The 20,712-nt window shown below is 41.4% G+C and overlaps 1 protein-coding gene across 10 annotated transcripts in view; it reads left to right on the top strand.

Moving 5' to 3' along the window:
* Dst (dystonin) overlaps positions 1-20,712 on the top strand; it is a 430,289-nt gene that overhangs the window by 294,249 nt on the left and 115,328 nt on the right. For 6 of the 10 annotated variants that reach the window (XM_045156180.1, XM_004668209.3, XM_045156181.1 and 3 more), the window contains 6 exons: positions 1,913-2,065; positions 4,958-5,191; positions 6,077-6,328; positions 9,308-9,838; positions 11,219-11,395; positions 15,822-15,945. In XM_045156180.1, coding sequence (XP_045012115.1) covers positions 1,913-2,065; positions 4,958-5,191; positions 6,077-6,328; positions 9,308-9,838; positions 11,219-11,395; positions 15,822-15,945 — 1,471 coding nt within the window. Of the gene's footprint in view, positions 1-539; positions 774-1,912; positions 2,066-4,957; positions 5,192-6,076; positions 6,329-9,307; positions 9,839-11,218; positions 11,396-15,821; positions 15,946-20,712 lie in introns of all 10 variants that reach the window. The other 4 variants (XM_045156178.1, XM_045156184.1, XM_045156185.1 and 1 more) reach the window with 1 other exon arrangement.

Below are 20,712 nucleotides of genomic sequence, written 5' to 3' on the forward strand. Positions count from 1 at the left end.
TTTAGAAAGTCACATAAAGACATAAAAGTATAAGTAGTATTTATGTGGTAGTCAGGTTTGGTATTTTTTATAAGTTATTAATTTGAACAAATGAGCCATGAACATGATTCAACTCTTTTACTCAAGGTCAAAAAATGGAAATTCTCGTCTATTTAATTAACATTTCAGTTTCTTCATGATCTTGCTCTGTGTTAGCATGATTTAATGGATGATATAAAGATGAGCAAGTCATTTTGTGGAGTCGATGGTTGACTTCACTGTGATAAATGCACCTACTTTGGATTATGTCCTCTGTGAGTTTCACTCTATCAGATTAAATACTTCTGGAGGGGGTCATGTATCCTGGCATAATGCTTACTACTGTTATATAAATTCTTTATTGTGGATTTATACCAGATGATACATAGATTTTGGTGAAAGCTTAATATTCAAGCCTTTGGTGCCTGGTCAAATGAGCATACTATAAGATTATCATTCTTGAAAGCTTCAGCTTCCCTGGGAGCCACCTCTGGCTGTAACCTGCACCGCTTTGTTCACAGAACATGCAGAGAGACCTTAAACACAACAAACTACAGCTGGAGACGACTGCCTTTGACGTGCAGTTCTTCATCTCTGAATACGCACAGGATCTGACCCCAAGTCAGAACAGACAGTTGCTGAGACTGTTAAACACAACCCAGAAGAGTTTTCTGGACGTGCAGGAGCTGGTAACCACTCAGACGGACCGTTTAGAGGCACAGTTACAGCTGGAGCAGCAGCTGGGCCATCAGAAGGTTTGCTGTTTTTGTGGAGTTAGGCATCTTTTGAGAGCTTTTTCCTTGTGAAACTTTAATTATAACCCAACTGAAGGGAAGAATCTCTGGAAGACCTTAGTGAGAGATCCTGCAGGGCATATTAATATTGTTTTTCATAATGCTGTTGTCACTTATATTTTCATGACTTTCTAATACCATTTTTTTAGATGAAAGTCTTGATTCCCACTGCCCCTTAAAATTAGAAGATATGGAAGCTCTCAGAAATTTCTAGGCATACATTGGTGAACACATGGCTCTGAAGGTTAAGAGTATCTTTTCCCGCTAGGAGGCAAATTGTCCCAGCAGCTTGGAGCATGCATTCTGGGGTGCACACTCTGGGCCTGGACATCCCAGCTGCCCAGTTCTACTTTGTGTGGCTTAGAGCAAGTCACTTAACTGTGCTTTTCTCATTGGTAAATTGGAAGTAATAATCACGCTTATCTCATAGTATTTATAGCAACTGATAAAAGTAATTTCCATAAACACTTACTTTGCCTAGCATGGGCTATAAGCTAAATAATCAGTGTATGTAGAAGAGGAAAGTAAAAGATGTAAGAATCTAGTTTTGATTTATTAAATCTCTTAGAAGATTTAATGAGTTCCATTGACTGCTATATATAATAGCAGTAGGAAGCAAAGAACTGGGAATGCAGTTAGACATAGTGAGTAAATAAATACAGTGCATGCAATCTTCCTTTATTATTTCTTGAAGCATTTCAGGCATTGTGTCTAGCATGATAACCTATGCATACATGTCAAATATATTAACTGACAAATCATCACTAACTTCTCTTTTGGTGTCCTTTTGCAGAATTAATTGTGTATGTTGCAGGTTTCAAGAGCTTAAGAAAATGGAATGTTTCTTCCTGTCGGTCAGAAGTTCCATCTCTTACACATGTGCATGGCCAGTATTCTGCTGAGCAATTTCACCTAAATATGATCTCTTTCCTATATATGGGACATACTCTGTCTTGAGCTTCCCCACTGCCATCATGTTTACAGCATACTTATAAAAGCTTAGTAGAGGATGTTTGCAAACTGTTCTGATTTAAAAAGAGAAGCATAGTAGTGATTTGGGGATCATTTGTTGATCGTGTTTTGGTTTTTCTCCATCTTAGGTCATGGAAGAGCGTCAACAGGAATACAAAGAGAAACTCCAAGGGCTGTGCGATCTCCTCACTCAAACTGAAAACCGCCTAATTGGTCACCAAGAAGCCTTTGTGATTGGAGATGGCACAGTTGAGTTAAAAAAGTACCAGTCCAAGCAAGAGGTAGGTGCTTTTGTATGATCAGCTACAGATCTATGTTAGGTTTAGCCACTGTCATTTGGAAGGCCTGTAGGATTATTGAGAAGTACCATGTTGGGTTTTCAGAAGCATGACATACCCAAAGGCTCCAGGTATGAGCTTTACACTTTATACTAAAAGCTATAGTGGCTGGAGAGATGGCTTAGCAATTAAAGGCACTTGCTTGCAAAGTCTTATTGCCCGAGTTTAATTCTAGAGAGAGAGGGAGAGGAAATGGGTACACCAGGGCCTCTAGGCACTGTGAACCAACTCCAGACGCATTTGCCACCTTGTGCATCTGGCTTATGTGGGTACTGGGAAATTGAAACTGTGTCCTTAGGCTTCAAAAACAAGCTCCTTAACTACTAAGCCATCTTTCTAGACCACTTGAATTTTTTTGATATGATGTTGAATCAAGAATGTTCAGAGGAAAATAACTGTGCATGGTGGTGCACGTCATTGATCCCAGAACTCCGGAGGCAGAGAGGTAGGAGGATCGTCGTGAGTTTGAGGCACCCTGAGAGTACATAGTGAATTCCAGGTCAGCCTGATAGTGTAAGACACTAACTCAAAAGACCAAAAAAAAAAAAAAAAAAAATGTTCAAAAATGTTCGAAGGATATTTGATAAGGGAAATGCTTTGTGTGATAAATTAAACCCAATTTTGTTTAAGGCCAACCTACTCCCTTGGAAATAGGGAGAAATACCCACTAGTTTAAGTTCTTTCTACCTCCTCTCCTCTCATTCCTCCTGTCTTTCCCTGTAATTTTTTCCTTCTTATTGAAGGAAAATGGAAAAAAAATAACAAAAACATGAGCTGTGTGATCTTTCTGTTGGTGTGAGAAGAGACAACAGCCTCACCCTGTGTAACTAGTCTGACTATGTGATCTTTCTGTTAGTGTCAGAAGAGAGAACAACCTCACCATATATAACAGGTCAGCTCTTGCTTCCAATTCTAGAATGTTTTATGTTAGCTTCCTGACTTAATGTTTCTGAGCCTCCATTTCTTCATTGCTACATTATTGTTAGAGTTAAGTCAATATTATGAATTAAGTCACTAGCACAGGTAATGTTACATAGTAATGGCTCCATAAATAAGACCTCTTTCAGTTGAGATATTTAGAAAAGTTTGGGGAAGCTTAAGGTAAAGCATGGGAAAAAGAAGTATTAAAACAGTCTGTTACAAAGAATGGGGATGTGTGTGATAGGCAGTTTCTGGTTGTTGAAACTTCCAGACCAGGCACAGTTGTGGAGAAAGGGGTTTCTTGAAGATAGAAGGAAAGTTCTCTAATGGCAGAAGAAGCTGGCTGATTTCACAGGTCCAAGCAGAGACAAAAACCAACACCATCACAAGCATAAGCAAGCACATGTCAGGAACTCCAGGCAGAACTCAAGCGCTCTGCTTATCTTTGGGTTGGAATTCAAAATCTACCCCCACCCCTTAGGGTTGGAACCTAAGATCTTCCCAGTGACACTTCCTCTACCCAAGTGGCTGCAGATCTAAATTACACAGTTTAATAAAATCCTGAATACATTGGGGGGCATCTATTTAAACTACCACAATGCATAATAAGATTTCCTCTCTCTCTCTCTCTCTCTCTCTATCTATCTATCTCTATCTCTCTATCTCTATCTCTTTTGGATGTTGTGAGGTAGGGCCTTGCTCTAGCCCAGACTGACCTGGAATTCACTATATAGTCTCAGGCTGGACTCGAACTTACAGGAATCCTCCTATCTCTGCCTCCTGAGTTCTGGGATTAAAGGCCTATGCCGCCATGCCCAGAAGTTTTCCTCCATTTACAAGGAAGAATTACACAGGGAAATTTCCTCTCTCCTGACAATGGGAAGCTACAGCCATGAGTTTCCTCAGCTTCCAAGCAGTAGGACTGTACAGTGTTTAGAAAAAGAAAACCTCTGTTACAGAAGGAAAAAAAACTTTTTTTTTTTTCCCCGAAGTAGGGTCTCACTCTAGCCCAGGCTGACCTGGAATTCACTATGGAGTCTCAGGGTGGCCTTGAACTCACAGCAATCCTCCTACCTCTGCATCCCCAGTGCTGGGATTAAAGGCATGCACCACCACGCCTGGCTCTGTTTTCTTTTTATCCAGAGTAATAAATGTGTTTATTTTTAGAAAATCAGCATTAGTCATGTTTGGGGTGGCGTTTGCCTGGGGGCCTAGCATGTGGGGTGCCAATGAAGAGGGTCACCAGGTTGAGGCCTGCCTGAGCCATGCCATCAAGATCTGTCTTAGAAAGAACCACAAATGTACAAACTTTTGTAAATGTGCTGCTTATATAATCTGTTGTATACCAATTTGTGTACTTTATAAATCAAGTTCTTCAAAGTTTATTATTGAACAAACATATATCCTTTTTTTATGCAAGCCTAACAGACTGGCATTTATTTATGTATTTATTTATTTATTTATTTATTTATTTGAGAGAGACAGACAGGGAAAGAGGCAGAGAGAAGGACAGAGAGAGAGACAGAGAGAGAGAGAGAGAGAATGGGCGTGCCAGGGCTTCCAACCACTGCAAACGAACTCCAGATGTATGCGTCCCCTTGTGCATCTGGCTAACGTGGGTCCTGGGGAATTGAGCCTCAAACTGGGGTCTTTAGGCTTCACAGGCAAGCACTTAACTGCTAAACCATCTCTCCAGCCCTTATATTCTTTTTTTAAAGGCATGAAATTACTCATGTTTTTCTTTAATGTTGAGATCTCAAATTATATTAAACAATGGAAGTGGGCCAGTAATCCATCAATATGCTTTTTCAACTGCACATGCTAGGCTCTCCTTGGTCACCATTTAGAATTACGACTCTGAAGGAATAAAGAAGAAAATGATTTAATGAAATATTTTGTCTTTTGCACTTTAAGGAATTACAGAAAGATATGCAAGGAAGTGCTCAAGCATTGGCAGAAAGAGTGAAAAACACAGAAAAGTTCTTAAAAGAGAATGGCGAAATACTATCCCAAGAAGATAGGACTTTGATTGAACAGAAGCTTAATGAGGCAAAGATAAAGTGTGAACAGCTCAATTTAAAGGCAGAACAGTCCAAAAAGGAGCTGGATAAAGTTGTGATGACAGCTATCAAGGAAGAAACTGAAAAGGTACTTATCTAAATGTACTTTGGGATTTATGTTGCTTTGTGGAAAATGATTAATGTTACAGGTATTTGGTTGTCTTACATGTATGAGGTGGTGGTGAACAAACACAGGCACCAAGAACCAGGGCTCTGAGTTTGCAAGTACAGAATGACCATGTGCTGCCAAGGAAGTGCAGCATTGACTTTGCTTTATTTGGTATGTGTGTTATGGGTGTGGTGTGTACACATGGACATGCAGGCGTGTGGGCCTCATGAGTGTGCATGTGATGTGTGGTGTATACATATGGGGGTGTAGGTATGTGTGTTTCGTGAGTGTGTGTATGTGTGCATGTGATATGTGGTGTATACACATGGGCATGCAGGTGTGTGTGCCTCGTGAGTGAGTGTATGAGACCTGTGGTATATGCACATGAGCATGCAGATGCCCATTAGTATGTGCTGACAGTGCCCCGGTCTCCACTCCCCACCCACTGCGGTTACAGATGTGTGTGGCCATGCCAAACTTTTTATGTGGGTTCTGGAGAGTCACACTTGATGGTCTTTGGCCTTAGAAGCCCTTACACTTCAGTAGCAAGTGCTCTAAATAGTGGGTCCCCCTTCCCAGCTGCATTTTACTTGAAACTATAGTAAGTTGTGAGACTTTGGACTTCTGGAATGTGTGATCACTTATCAATTGCAGTAGTAAAAAAAAAAAAAAAAAAAAGAATGTATCTTTAAGAGCAGTGGAAATTTCAAAGTAACTGCCTGTTGCTTTGAGGTTTAATTCCAGTGTGTTAAGTTTCCTATGTGTATTAGTGTTCATAATTTAAAATTACCTAGGTAGTTACTTTTGGACTGTATTAAAACTTTCTGGGTTAGATGCATAACACTTGTGAACCATTCTATCCAGGTGGCAGCTCTGAGGCAGCTGGAAGAGAGCAAAACCAAAATAGAGAACCTTATGGACTGGCTGTCGAATGTTGAAAATGTTTCAGAAAGGACACGCACAGAGCCCATGCAGGTGATCGAACAGAACGGAACCCATTTTCAGGAAGGTGACGGTGAGGAGGATGAAGTCAATGGTAACCTGCTGGAAACAGGTGTGGATGGACACTTCAGGACGACCGAGGAGAACCTGAACCAACAGTACCAGAAAGTCAAGGTGTGTTGCTCAAGCATAATGATTGTCAGATTCTGTTTTTATGTCAGAAAAGACATAAACTTAGCAAAAGCAAACCTTAATGACCATAGAGATTAAAGGTTTTCCCCCCATGTTCGTTATTATGGCAAATATGAATTATTGAAAGACTTCTTAGCAAGTAAAAATGATAAGAAATGAATCATTAGTCATGGTCCTTTCTGCATAGCTAAATAGGGGTTACAAAGAAGTTAATAGGGAGTGGAGAATAGTTCAGTGGTTATGACCTGAGTTTGGATCTCCAGAGTTCATGTAAAAGCGAGGCACATTAGCATGTTTAAGTCCAGGCCTACAGTGGCAAGATGGGAGATGGAGACAGGAGAATCCCCAAAGCTTGCAGGCCAGCTGGCCTCATGTATGCAGCAGCGAACGAGGGACCCTACCTCAAGCAAGGTGGAAGGTGGGGACAACACCCAAGCTTGTCTTCTGATCTCCACACGCACACCATGGCACACATACATGTGTGTATGTTCTCTCTCTCTCTCTCCCTTTCACACACACAGGCACACATCACACACATATACAAAGATAATTTAAAAGAAATTCATAGAATTAGTAGCAATAGTTAACATTTCCAGAGCAGGGATAGTGGGCAAGGATATTTCTTAGTCTTTCTGATGTCTCTCATTTAGTCTTCCCATCTGCTCTCTGGAGTGTTAATTTTCATTTTAGAGGAAAACTGCCATTTACTAAGCTGAAATAGCTTTGCTCAAGCTACACAGGTAGTGAGGGTGAGTTGAGTTTGACCTTGGCCATGTTTTAATTCACTGCTAATCTTTGCTGTGTGTCTCATAGTGGCTTGTTTCAAGCCTTAAATTCTCTTACATTCGTTTTGAGTTCACCCATGGAAGCCTTTGCTGAGAAGGGAAGCCCATTGCACACTGGGAATGAAAGCTGCTGTTAATTTTCCTACAGGAGCAAGGGAGCATTGAAGGAACTATTTCTTAATGTGTCACAGAATTGATTTTACTTCAGAATTTTGTTTTTGATTATTACAGCTAGCCTTTTGTGTTCTGTTTACTTCAACCCCTTTTTACAATCTAATGGGATGTTCTTTTTTTTTTAAAAAAAAATATTTATTTACTTTTATTTATGTGGAATTTGTGTGTATGGGTGCTCCAGGGTCCATTGCCACAAAAACTAACACCAGATGCCTGCTTTATGTGGGTGCTAGGGAATTGAACTCCTGCCCGCAGTCTTGGCAAGCAAGCATCTTTGACTGCTGAGCTGTCTCTCCTGCCCCTCTGTGGGATTCCTAAAGTGAAAAATAAACAAATGGTTGGGGAGCTGACTCAGTAGCTAAGAGCATTTTGTGGCATAAGCACAAGGGTCTCTCTGTCAGGAAACTGTCCCAGGAACACACATTTTAAAAAGAAGCTACATGCGGCCACACACATCTAGAACCCTAGTCCACAGGAGTGTCAGATACCACTGCAGACAGAATGTAAAGTCAGCTGGTCTGTTCTCACTGACTGGGGACAGTCTTACAAGAGACACTTGTTCTGCAGTGACTCTTCTTAGCCCTTTGCACTTGTGATAGATAGTTATTTCCACTCACTTCTGTGCCAGCATTGTTCTAGATGCTTGCAATTTCCTAGGGAGCAAAATAAATCCCATCCTGGTGCTTGGGTCAGCAGGGGGGCTGAGGGGTTAGGTGTGGATGACACAGGAAACAATGGCTATACCTCATGCTATGGTAAAAGTGCTGAGTGCTGAGGGAGAGACATTAAGAGTTGGTTAAGAGAGGCTCAGGGCTGGAGAGGTGGCTTAGTGGTTAAGGCACTTGCCTGCAAAGCCTAAGGACCCATGTTTGATTTTCCAGATCCCATGTAAGCCAGATGCACAAAAGTGATGCAAACTCAAGGTTGCACATGTGCACTAGGTGGCACAAGCCTCTGGGGTTTGAATTCAGTGACTAAGGCCCTGGTGCACCAATTCTCTTTGTCTCTCTCTTTCACTCTCTAAAAAATAAAGTGGTTGAGTGTGGAGTTGGGATCAATTTTTAGTATTTAAATCAAGTAGCAAAGATTGGTTACTTTGATGAGATTTATGCGAAGACTTACTGGAGTTGAGGTGAGCCAAGTGGTATGTGTTGGAAGAACTATCACCAGAAGGGACCAGGGGCAAGGTGCTGAGTGTCTACCCATGTGGCACTGGGGTAGAGGCAGGGGCAGCAGAGGCTGGAAACAGTAGAAAGCGCCCTGAGGTACATGGTGGATTACACCTCTTTGAGAGGCTGAGACAGGAGGAGCAATGTTAGTTCACAACCATCCTGGGCTATATAGTGGGTTCCAGGCTTGTCTGGGCTAGAGTGAGACCTTGCCTCAAGAAAACAGAAAAGAAAAGGAGTCCTGAGGTAACCAGGTTAAGTCTATTATAAGAAAATTGCTCAAAGGGATTATTATCCTCTTGGCTATATTTGGGTAGAATATTGGAAGACAGTTCCTATGGTTGGAGGGCAAGGACGTGAGAAGCCTGAGGCCTCCCTGTTGCCCTGAAATTGATGTGATTGGTGGCTCTGCACACTCTGACCTCTTGGCAGCTCAGTTGTCCAGGACCTCTTTTTTCCTGCCTCAGAGTGGCTTTGAACCCCTAGCATGTGCCACGATCTGTTCTTTGTTTGCAGTCTTGGGTATTCCTTACAACAAACCCACAATGTGTAGAAGTGACCATCTCCATGTTCACAGGTGGGAAACTGAGGTCCACTGATACCACTATCTCCAGTGTTTCTCTTATGTCTGTCCCATAACTTCCACCCAGCATCTATGCGCACTGTTCTTGTTTAGTTATCATTGAAATGTTTTTAAATTCACCAATAAGAACATACCGCGTGGGTGATCTGAAAAGGGGGCTACGAAGTAAAGTCACATCATCGATACTCTTGAAGCGACAGGATGCTGCTCCTCACAGCTCTAAAGCTGGGGCCCCCTTTTTTCCACACAGGCCCAACATGAAAAGATCATCGCTCAACACCAGACAGTCATCGTTGCCACGCAGTCAGCACAGGCACTGCTTGAGAAACAGGGCCACTATCTCCCCGCCGAGGAGAAGGAGGAGCTGCAAAAGAACATGACAATGCTGAAAGCTCACTATGAATCCGCCCTGGCCGAGTCCGAGAAGAACATGAAACTAACACACTCCCTACAGGAGGAACTGGAAAAGTTTGATGCCGACTACAGTGAGTTTGAGTGCTGGCTGCAGCAGTCAGAGCAAGAGCTTGAGAACCTAGAGGCAGGCGCAGACGACTTCGGTGGTTTAATGTCCAAGCTGAAGCGGCAGAAGAGCTTCTCGGAAGATGTGATTTCACACAAAGGCGACTTGCGGTACGTCACGATCTCTGGAAGCAGGGTGTTAGAAACCGCCAAATCTTGCAGCAAAAGAGATAGCAGAAAGGTTGACACTTCTGCAACCCACAGAGAAGTCCAGAACAAATTGGATCATGTTACAGATCGGTTCAGGTCTCTCTACTCTAAGGTAAGTTGTTTGTGTGTCATCTGTCTACCTCATTGTGTGTGTGTATATGTGTATGTAGAGTGTGTGTGCTGTGTGAAGTGATGTATGTTTGACTTACGCATGTGTACATGTGGAGACAAGAGGAGAACGTGGGGTGTCCTATCACTTGTCCCTATGTTTCCTTGAAACAAGATGTACTGTTAAACCTGGAGGAAGCAGTGTTTGGTCAACAAGCCCCAGTGATTCTCCGATTCCCACTCTCCTTCTTGTCCCTCTGTGGACTGGGGTGTTTTTTTTATTGGTGCTAGGGAATCAATCTCAGAGGTTCTCAAGGCCCTTGGCCAACATCCTCCATCCCATATTTTTATTTTTTAAAGAGGTCACTCTGTGATTATAGCTTTCATTCTGTCCTCTTGAGTTCGTTTTGTATTTAGTCTCATAAAACTTAAAAACTCACAAAAAAATAATTTGAGTATTATTCAACTGCTTTATTTCTGAGCAGTGTTTTAAAGATCAGCACCTTAAAGTCCCTTTTGAAAGTGCTTTCTGTGGAATTTCAGTTCTCAAAGTGTCCCGTACCCAATTTAACCACCAGATGGCGTGTATGGACTGAGCACAGGCGTGGTCAGCTCCCAGGTGTTGGGGCCAGGGGTTCTTGTGTACAAAACTGACCTGCAGATATGCCCCAGCACCTTGTCACTGTTGTTACTTAATTGCTAGCAGAGGTTTTGGTTCTTTTCCTCTGTAGACAAGTAAAAGAGGGGTTTTTATTGTTGCTGCTGCTGCTATTAAAGACAAGCCAGGTGTGGTGATACATGCCCATAAATCCCTTATTCTGTAGCTGAGGCAAAAGGATTATGAGCTTGAGTCTGGACTACATAGCAAGACCCTATATCAAAAAAAAAAAAAAAAAAAAAAAAGGAATGACCTAAGAATGTATTTTTCTGCTTATAGTATAATTGACATCCATAAATGCTTTGAAGATCATCTTTGCCTATTGGACTTTATTACATTTTAATGTGAAATATTTGCCCTCTTTCTATTAATCAGACACATGCAATATTGGTAATGATCTATTAAGCACATTATAAGTCTTTTCATTAATTCTCTATACACGGTGTGTGTGAAAGCCCCAGTAGGTCTTTGTACTCTGACGATTCATTCTTGGCTAAGACTCAGTCCTTATAAATATGTTTTGGAATTGGTATAAGTCTAAAAATATCTCCTCATTTGTATGGTTACTTTTTGACTTCTCCATATAAAGGAGAAAAACCTCAACTTTAGTTGAAGCCTGTTTGTTTTTTTTTCCCCCCATGTCATATGGTTCACAGATCCTAAGAGGATTTGACACACCAGAGCACAGTGGTTTGACCCCTCTTGCATTCTCCCTTTTGTTTTTAGTGCAGTGTTGTTGGAAATAATCTTAAGGATCTGGTGGATAAATACCAGCACTATGAAGATGCTGCGTGTGGACTGCGTTCTGGGCTCCAGGCCTGTGAGGCTGTGGCAAGCAAGCATTTGCTTGAACCCATTGCTGCCGATCCTAAAAACCTGCAAAGGCAGTTGGAAGAGACTAAGGTAAAGAAGGCTAATCCTTCAGCAGTCTTCCTGGAAGACTTGCACTTTCCACATCTAATACTGTTACGAACAATTCAGTCTTTCCTACATTCAACACATCTTACCTTGTACTTCTGTTACATAATAAAAGCACCTTTGGGTACATACTGCTGACAGTGTGATAACCTGAGGCTAAAATGACTGTCGTTAAGACTCCCTTACAGGGAAATCACTGGTAAAATAAAAATTTAGCCCCCTCAAGAGGAACAAAAGAGAGGAGCCGAGGACCAGTGCAGAGTCCTGGGTTTGGAGCTAGCTTTAGGGCAAGATCACTGACTCACCATCTGGACCTTCAAGGCTTGCTCTGGTCTCCATGATAGAGATGTCCATGCACTGAGCACACGCCCACAGCTATAGAGACTCTGCCCTTTCCTTATGCAGCCACAGAGAACAAGGCTACAGTCGTGTAGCGCCTTTGGACATAGGCTGCTTTCTAACAGGAATTTCATGAAATCTGTTCAGAAGAATATATGGCCACATTTCAATGCTTCCGTTTTCAATTTTGTTCCCAAGTACTGCTGTCACATCACACCATGATGCTATTAAAGCTACAGCTCTCTTGGATATGACTATGGATAGCAAAGAAAAGAGGGAAAGGAAAGATAACCTCTTATTAACTTTTTAAAGCATTTGTGTACGTGTGTGTGTTTATGGGTATGCCAGGACCTCTTGTCACTGCAAACGCAATGCCAAATATTTGTGCTACTTTTTTGATTAGACTTTATGTAGGTGAATAGAGAATTGAACCAGGGCCCGTAGAGTTTGCAGACAAGCATCTTTCATCTTTAACCTCTGAGCCATTTTCCCAGATCCTAATTCCTAAGTTTTAAAGTAGCAGGCGGGTCTCTGTTTGGTATGGCTTATTTTTATTAGAGCCATGGTAACTTTTACATGATTCTTTTTTTCGTTCAGTAAACATTGTTAGGTTTTGAGAAGAAAAATATGTTAAAACTCTTCTGTCCTTGGGAAATTCTTGTTCTAGCAAGGGTGTCCAACCTAGGATATTTTTCATGATGATATCATCTACAAATGAGTTTAATTGCATATATAGCTATCCTAGGAACTATGGAGCCAATTGGCCTCTTTGGATAGGCCTGTTCTAAAGGGGAAAAAAATGGTTTTGGTGCCCTGAATGTTATTTCAGCTTCTGTGATATAAGTAAGGTTTCCCTGTGACCTAGACTCTCGTCTGGTTGTAGGCAACGTTCATGTCCTACCTAAAGGATTTCTCCCACTTTCTGCAACTGATTTCTGGGACAGTCTTTGGAGTATCACAGCAACTGTGGGGTCTGGTCTTTGGGTCACACATTCCAGGATGTCTCTTGGGCCTTTTGACCTATCCATGTACTACCTGTATGCATCATAGCTTCTCATATTATAGCAGTTTGTGGAGGATGTTTTTTCCATTAGCTTTAGACATGTACATGTAGAATGTAACAGAAGAGAACATGTTTAGTGATAGCTTCATTTACTTACTATTTGTTATAGAAACTTTTATCATAGGTAGTCATATGCCAAGCACTTAGCAAGGCATGAATAATAGAAAGCTGAATAGGAGGTATTCCTAGTTCTCAAGAAGGAATAGATAGAAGAGAGAGCTAGCTAGCTAGATAATGTTCACAGGATGGACCTCCCAGGGCTGTATTTCATAAAAAGTGAGTAAACGTTGCTTCCCAGCTGATGGGGGTTGGGTGCATCATGGAAGAGTGGGTATATAGAGATGCCAAGGCATTGGGTTCAGCATGGGCAGCTAGTGAGGAACAGCTGCGCCATACACATTGCTGTAACAGTAGGTGGAGAACATGAGACTGAAGATGGAATGAGCAACTAGCTTTCATCGGACCCTTTTATGGCACATGCAGATTGACCTTATTAGGGGTGTTGTTGGAGACAGATGTGCTGGTAGGAGTCTTCAGCAATCATCATGAAGGATTATTATGAAGTGATAGAGAAATACACACTAGAAGTCTGATTGGTGTGTGTGTGTGTATGTGTGTGCGTGTGTGTATCTGTGTGTGTGTGTGTGTGTGTGTGTGTGTATGTATGTATAATTAAAAGGACCTGTTACAAGGGTGAAAAGAGGATAGACACAGAGGACACTCAGCTCCAACCAAATCAGAGATCCAGAGACACAGAGGCTCCCAAGACCACATGACTGAGGCAGACCTAAAATGAACCAAACGTGGCTTAGGGAATTATGCGATTGTTAGATTGTTAGAGCCACAGTTGGGACATCATGCACAGAGACATTGCCTCTTCCCCATAACTGATGGCTAACCCCACAATGTACAACCCACAGTCCCCATGGGATAACCAGCATCTTCAGTGAGGAGGGTCCCTTTGGTGGGGGGTGGCAGGGATGAAGGTAAGGATGATACCAACATGTGCTGCTTACATATTGAGTATATACATAATGAATATTAAAAAAGGACCTGTTAGTTGCAATGAGAAGGATTACAAGAGCACAGAGTGTAGCAGAAGTCTGAGGATTAGGATTTAGGGACCGAGCTGTGACCCTAAGAGGACTCAGGGGTGCAGAGAATGAGATGATGCACTCAGATTTCCCTTTTCCAACTCAGATGAAAACCTCAAAGAAGTGTTTGCAAGCTTGAGCCCATGGCTAAGGCTGTACTCCCCAGCGGTTGGACATGTGGGACTTGGAAATCCAAGCAAACACCGTGCTCCCCAAGGACCTGAAGCTCCTGTGTGAGGTTAAAACCGACCACAGGGCCATGTGCCAGGCAGCCTGTGGGGCAAAACTCCATTTACATCTTCCGTCAAGTCAGCAGACTCAGTTAGCCTTTCTTTCTTTCTCCCTTTACGTTTCCAATCCAGAATTACTCCGGACCTATTTTCTCTTCTTGACCACATTAGTTTTGTCTCCTCGTCTCCCAACATCACACAAATGTAAATATCTTCCATGAGTTTTCATCCTCTCCTCTGTGGTATGCTATACTTTCTCCTTTCACATCCCTCCCTGCTCCTCCCGTTCAGGACCTTCATCATCCGTGGCTTCTGCAGCGGTCAGTCTCCTCACTGCCAGCTTGGCTGTGGCTTGCTGTGTGCTTTTGGAAAAGCTCTTTGAAGTCCCGAACTCCAAAGCAATCTATGCTCAATGTTGCCCACTCTTGTGCTTACAGATTCTCTTCTCTTGCTGTCTCACATCTTTTGCCCCTGCTCCCCGGAGCACTGTGGACTCATGGATGTGTTGGTGGAAGTGTTTGCCTAGCAGCCTAGCCACTTGTCACTTGTGTAGCTTGGACATGCGGAATTGTGTTTTTGACTCTAATTTTAGTTTAAATTCACCTGTAGTAAGTGGCACTGATTAGGCATTGTAGCTTCAGAAAGTACATCCAAGGCCTTGGCACTCTTCCCAGCGGCTAATACTTTCCAGTCTGGCCTGCGCTGCGAAACTGCCCTCAGTCCTTGGTAGTCCTGTCTGCTTTCCCGCAGCTACAGTTACTCCAAACTGGGCATTTCATTTCTCGGCTTCTTTTCTTCCGCATTGGGTTTTCCTATGTGCATATCTATGACTTTATCCTACCAAGCAAAACACATACTCAACCCCTGCCTCAGAGCCTCCAATAACTCCTTATTGCTACCTGGCAAAACGGTAAGCCCTTAGGATGACAGTTGAGACCTTTTCAGTTCTATTTCTGTTTGTTTATTCACACAGACTCAAACTGGACAAGACATGTACCTGCCTTCTTTTATTTTTCTATTCCACCCTTGTTCCTTCTAGTGTTCTTTAGGGAAATGCCCTCTCTTTCTGTTTCAGGGTCCGTCAGAGTCATAGCCATTACAGTGGCCCTCATGTTCCTTCTACACCCTCTTTCTCTCAATTTCTACTAGCATTTTTTCTTTGCTTTAGAATATTTCACTTCCTGCCTTAGATTGTAAGGTTTCTATAAGCTTCAATGTTTTTTTAATTTTCACAGAATGTAACAAAGCTTTTGAATTCTTAGGTGTTCAGTAACTTATTGAATTAAGAAAATAAATATTACTTGGTACTAAGTCAGGACCTATGGAAATCCTTAGTAATCTCCTTACCTAGAGTCAGAAATGATCCCAGGATTGCCTTATTTTGTTAGTGTGGGTGGTGGTGGTGCTGTACAAAGCATTGAAGTGGTCACTAGGAAAATGCATCCAGCAATAGGATTATCAAATTAATAACCAAAAAGATTATGATGAACATTTGCTCCGTAATTTATTTCAAAACTAACTTAGCATTGTACAGTCTGATTAACTACTTAGTCAAAGAAAGGCCTAAGACCAAAGAAAGTTGGTGATGATGAAAGTATAAAGTTTATTCTGTCCAACTTATCATTTTCTATATTGGGAACCTATTATTTCTCTTGAATATAATTAAAAAGCATTGAATTCCACAGGCTCTGCAAGGACAGATATCAAGTCAGCAGGTTGCTGTAGAGAAACTGAAAAAAACAGCTGAAGTGCTTTTAGATGCCAGGGGATCTTTACTTCCGGCCAAGAATGACATCCAAAAAACACTGGGTAAGATACACATGTTTTTGGCTCCTGTCTCACAGGTAAATTCTAATCAAATTTATCTGATAGAGCTGGAGAAAGTGTTTACAAATGTAGATGGTATACCTTGTGCTTTATTTGTGAAGTGGTAGTGCTGAATCTAGGAGTTGCTGCATATTTCCATGTGTCCATGTGTCAACAGTGACCAAACATATCTCTTACTTCAATAAAGCATGAATTCAAATCTGAGTGGAAATTTGATAGGATGAGAAAGACAATGTTCTTCTTTTGAAAGTAAACTCATACATACTCCTTTGAACATGTGTCCTTATTAATAAAGGATTTCAGCCTGCCCATTTGTAATTGTACATATATTTGTAAGGCTTATATGCATATTAATCTATCACAAATGATTACAAAACCCACATATATAGTATGTTAAGGTAGATGTGAACATAAATGGAAGTTCTGCCATTTGGTTCTTGTTTTCCAGTGAATCGTCCTCTGTCCTCACACTGGAGAGCATGCTGTGGGGATGTGGACCTAGAGATTTGAAGGGGGAGGGGGTGGAAACTCTACTATTTGAAGAGCCATTTTTCTCTTTTCCCCATTCTTTTGTTTGTTGTTTTTCAACATAGGATCTTGCTCTAGCCCAGGCTGACCTGGAACTCACTATGTTGTCCCAGGCTGGTCATGAACTTATAGTGATCCTCCTACCTCTGCCTCCTGAGTGATGGGATTAAAGGCATGTGCCACCATGCCTGGACCATTCATTTATACACACACACACACACACACACACACACACACACACACACGTGTGTGTGTGTGTGTGTGTGTGTGTGTGTGTATATATATATATATATATATATATATATATATATATATATATATACACACACATGGAGAGAGAGAGAGAGAGAGAGAGATATCTGACTCTAAAGCCAAGCTGGCCTGAGTCTCACTCACTGTATAGCTTAGGCTGTTAATGAACTCAAGGTAATCCTCCTGCCTTAGCTTTTGGATGCAGGATTACAGACATGAGCTACCACATCCAGTTTTCCCCCATTGTTAAGTTATTATAATTCCCTCCATACTCAAGTTTCACATCTCACATTAAGGCTTTAAATCTCCTCCCTCATGTCATTTTCTAGGAGCATGTGAAATTGTAATTAGGGTACAGAGGGGTTTCTCTGAGATCTTCCTGACTGCAAAGAAAACCAACAACTTTTAATGTTTATTTATTTATTAACCAGTGAGGTAAAGAGGAGAAAGAGGGAGACAGAAAGAAGCAGAGAGAGAGAGCATGCCAGAGCCTCCTGCCACTGCAAATGAACTCCAGACATATGCACCACTCTGCACATCTGGCTTCACGTGGGTACTGAGAAATCAAACCTGGGCCATCAGACTTGCAAGCAAGCACCCTTAATTGCTGAGCCATCTCTCCAGCCCCCAACAACTTTTTAAAAATAATGTTTTTGTTAATTTTTTTGAGAGAAGTTCTTGCTGTGTAGCCCAGGCTATGCTAGAACTCCTTATTCCCCAGCTTCTGCCTCCTAAATGCTGGGATTATAGGCTTGGTATCACCATACCCAACATTTAAAAATAAAATTTTTAAAGTAGATTTTGTCTTATTCCTTTTCTTAAAATTTTCTTACAATAAGTTTGGTCACTAAACTCATGAACTTATTACTTCAATGACAATAGTTTCCATTAGTCCAAAATAAATGGAGACTTGGTTCAAGCTGTTGTAACAAAAATACCATAGTCTTACTAGACTTGGTGGTGCACACCTTTAATCCCAGCACTTAGGAGGCAATGGTAGGAGGATCTCCATGAGTTTGAGGCCACACTGAGACGACATAGTGAATTACAGGTCAGCCTGAGATGGAGTGAGACCCTACCTCAAAAAACAAACAACAACAACAAAAAATACCATAGTCTGGATAGCAGCTAAAGCAGTACATATTCATTTCTCCCAGTTATTGAGACTGGCAGTCTGAGCTGACTTGGTACAGTTAGGTTGCTGCACAGGCCTTCCTGACTTGTAGGTGGCTACCTTGTAAAGAGTGGTGGAGAGAGGTCATCTCTCCTGGCCTTTGAGGAAGGGCACTAACCCTATTCAGGAAGGCTCGCCCTCGTGACCAGAAAGCACTTCTGAAAGATAGGGAACACCTATGTGTTTTTCCTCATTTCCTATTACCTCAACACAGCACAGTTCACGTTTGTGACCAACTGAGTTATGTGGAGGATTTCCTCACGTTACAAGAAGTTCTCCAGTGGACAGTAGCTAAGTGTCCTATACTTCACTTCAATCCTGACACAGTCTCTCTGGAATTAGGATCAGATCCCACAGTCCCACAAGACTGCCCTGCTTCAGGTTCCATTCAGAATACTAAGTATGTGATTTGTCCTTGTGATCCTCCCAGTAAGACTGAGGTTCACATGACCTTCTCCTTGTTGTATTCAACTGCTTAGCCAGAGAACCTCACAGCACTCAAACCCTGTGCTTATGAACACCCATCTGTTACAAGGATATCACAAAGATATAGGTAACAGCAAATGGGGAAGATGTACAGAATGAGCAATGGGGAAAAGAATGCAGCTTCCCTCTGAGGGCACTTCACTCTCCTGGAACCTCCACGTGGTCAGATGTTCAGAAGTACCCTGAGCCCAGTCCTTCCAGGTTGTCGTAGAGGCTTCATTATATGTGCAGGGATGAGTGTGTCATTGACAAATAGTTCGAACTTCAGGGTCTTCAGCCTTCAGGCTACTCCCTCCCTGGAGTTTGAAGCTCTGACCCTTTACTCACATAATCATTCCTGCCACACCTGGCACCATCATGAAACCACCCAAGAGCCTAACAGACTCGCCTCATTAGAACAAATACAAATGTTCCTAGCACCCTGTAAATCCCAAAGGACTGTGGAGCTGGGGCAGATGCTCCTTTCACTCAGGACATAAAAAAAGTATTAGGAGCTTGTGAAGAACTGGAGTCAAAAGCCAAATATCAGAACAGAGATTTTTCTTGTACTTTTAATACCAGGATATTGCAAGGGATCAGGGGATAAAGAGCTCTATGTAAGGAACTGAGGTCAGGTCATATGAATGAATGAATAACATATTTCCATTCACACTAATACCTTCCAAAGTTCTTACTTATAGATATTATCACATTAGGGGTTAGGATTAAGCATATTTCTGCAGGGGTTGAGGGACACAGACATTCAGTCCATCTCAAGCAGGAGTACTCATTGTTTTAATTATGACACTAGCTGCGTTGGCTTGGAAAGTCATGTGTCATGGCTCAAGAGCTGTGATGCCATTCACCTTGCTGATGCCTGAGTGTGGCCCACTTGCCGAATATTCCAGTTGCCAATCTCAAGCTGTAATTTGGAGAGAGTATTCTTTTGATTTATAATTAGGACTCATATCTAAAAGTACCACTTGAAAGATGTGGTATATCTACACAATGGAATTCTATACAGCAGTAAGAAAAAACTACATAAAGAAATTTGAGGAAAAATGGTTGAACCTGGAACAGATCATTCTCAGCGAACTTACCCAATCACAGAAAAAAAATCGACACATAGTCTCACTCATCTGCCTTCCAGCAACTTGGTGCATATTAGATGCTATTCCTCTGTCCATGCAGCATTCTCTTGGTCTTCACTGTTTCAGTAACATGGCCGTGATAGTCAGTCATCTAATCTTGCCTGTCCATTCAGAGAAAAATTTTCAAGCTCTTTTCTTGGGATGTAGCATCATATCAATTAAAAAGAAATAGTTTTGTTATTTGGATTGTGTCCCTGGGCCAAATGCAAACATAGAAAGTATTTTATTTAGAGAGTTATTTTAGTTCACAATTTCTAGTGATACATTCTGCATGATACCTAAATCATTCAGAAATAAGTGAAATGAATTTTCAAATAATTTTGTTTATTTGAAGGAGATAGAGATTTTTTTTACCATGGGTGTGCCAGGGCCTTTTGCCTCTGCAAATGAACTATGGACACACATGCCACTTTATGTGGCTGGCTTTTTGTGGGCATTGGGGAACCATGGCTGGCAGACTTTGCAGGCAAACACCTTTAACTGTTGAGAACTCTCCCCAGACCTAAAATACTTCTTGAGTTCTTGGATAATAAATAATAAAAAAAAAAAATCACAGGTAGAGAAAAGATAGAGATGGAATGATACCTCAAAACCATTATTCTTTATACTTGTCATTTTGGTTTAAAATAGAAAATGTAAGATGTTAAAACACAGAACTTGGTATTTAAGTAAAAACTAGGCTGGAAGAGGCTTCTTTAACATCTTTAGTCATTAGAAATGAAAGTTAAGTTTATGTCATATGGTTTAAGTTAGACTAATAAGCTTAATTTTTGTTTAATAATTTGTGTACTTTAAACTGTTAAATAAGTTCTTCTAGTGTTTCTTTGAGAACCACAGTCTTAGGTATAAGTTATTTTTACTGTTATCCTATTTTATTTAAGCATTTGCATCTTTTGATTTCTGTGCATTTGAATTCTTTGGTTATAAAGGGTGACAAAAGCTTAGCACAAGTGGGTATCTGACAGTGGGAGATGATAATTTTATATGTAAAGGTTAAAGGTTAATTCTTGATAAGTCTTTATAACAGTGTTTTGTTACTTGGGAATAGTTGTATATGACTGTCACCGCAACAATTATCAGTCAACTTTTAAAATTTAATTAGTGTGTGTGTATGTAAGAGAGAGAGAGAGAGAGAGAGAGAGAGAGAGAAGGAAGAGCTCATGCCGTGCTGTACCTATG

Source organism: Jaculus jaculus, chromosome 8 (genome assembly GCF_020740685.1).
Source record: "Jaculus jaculus isolate mJacJac1 chromosome 8, mJacJac1.mat.Y.cur, whole genome shotgun sequence".
In the NCBI taxonomy this organism is placed as follows: domain Eukaryota; kingdom Metazoa; phylum Chordata; class Mammalia; order Rodentia; family Dipodidae; genus Jaculus; species Jaculus jaculus.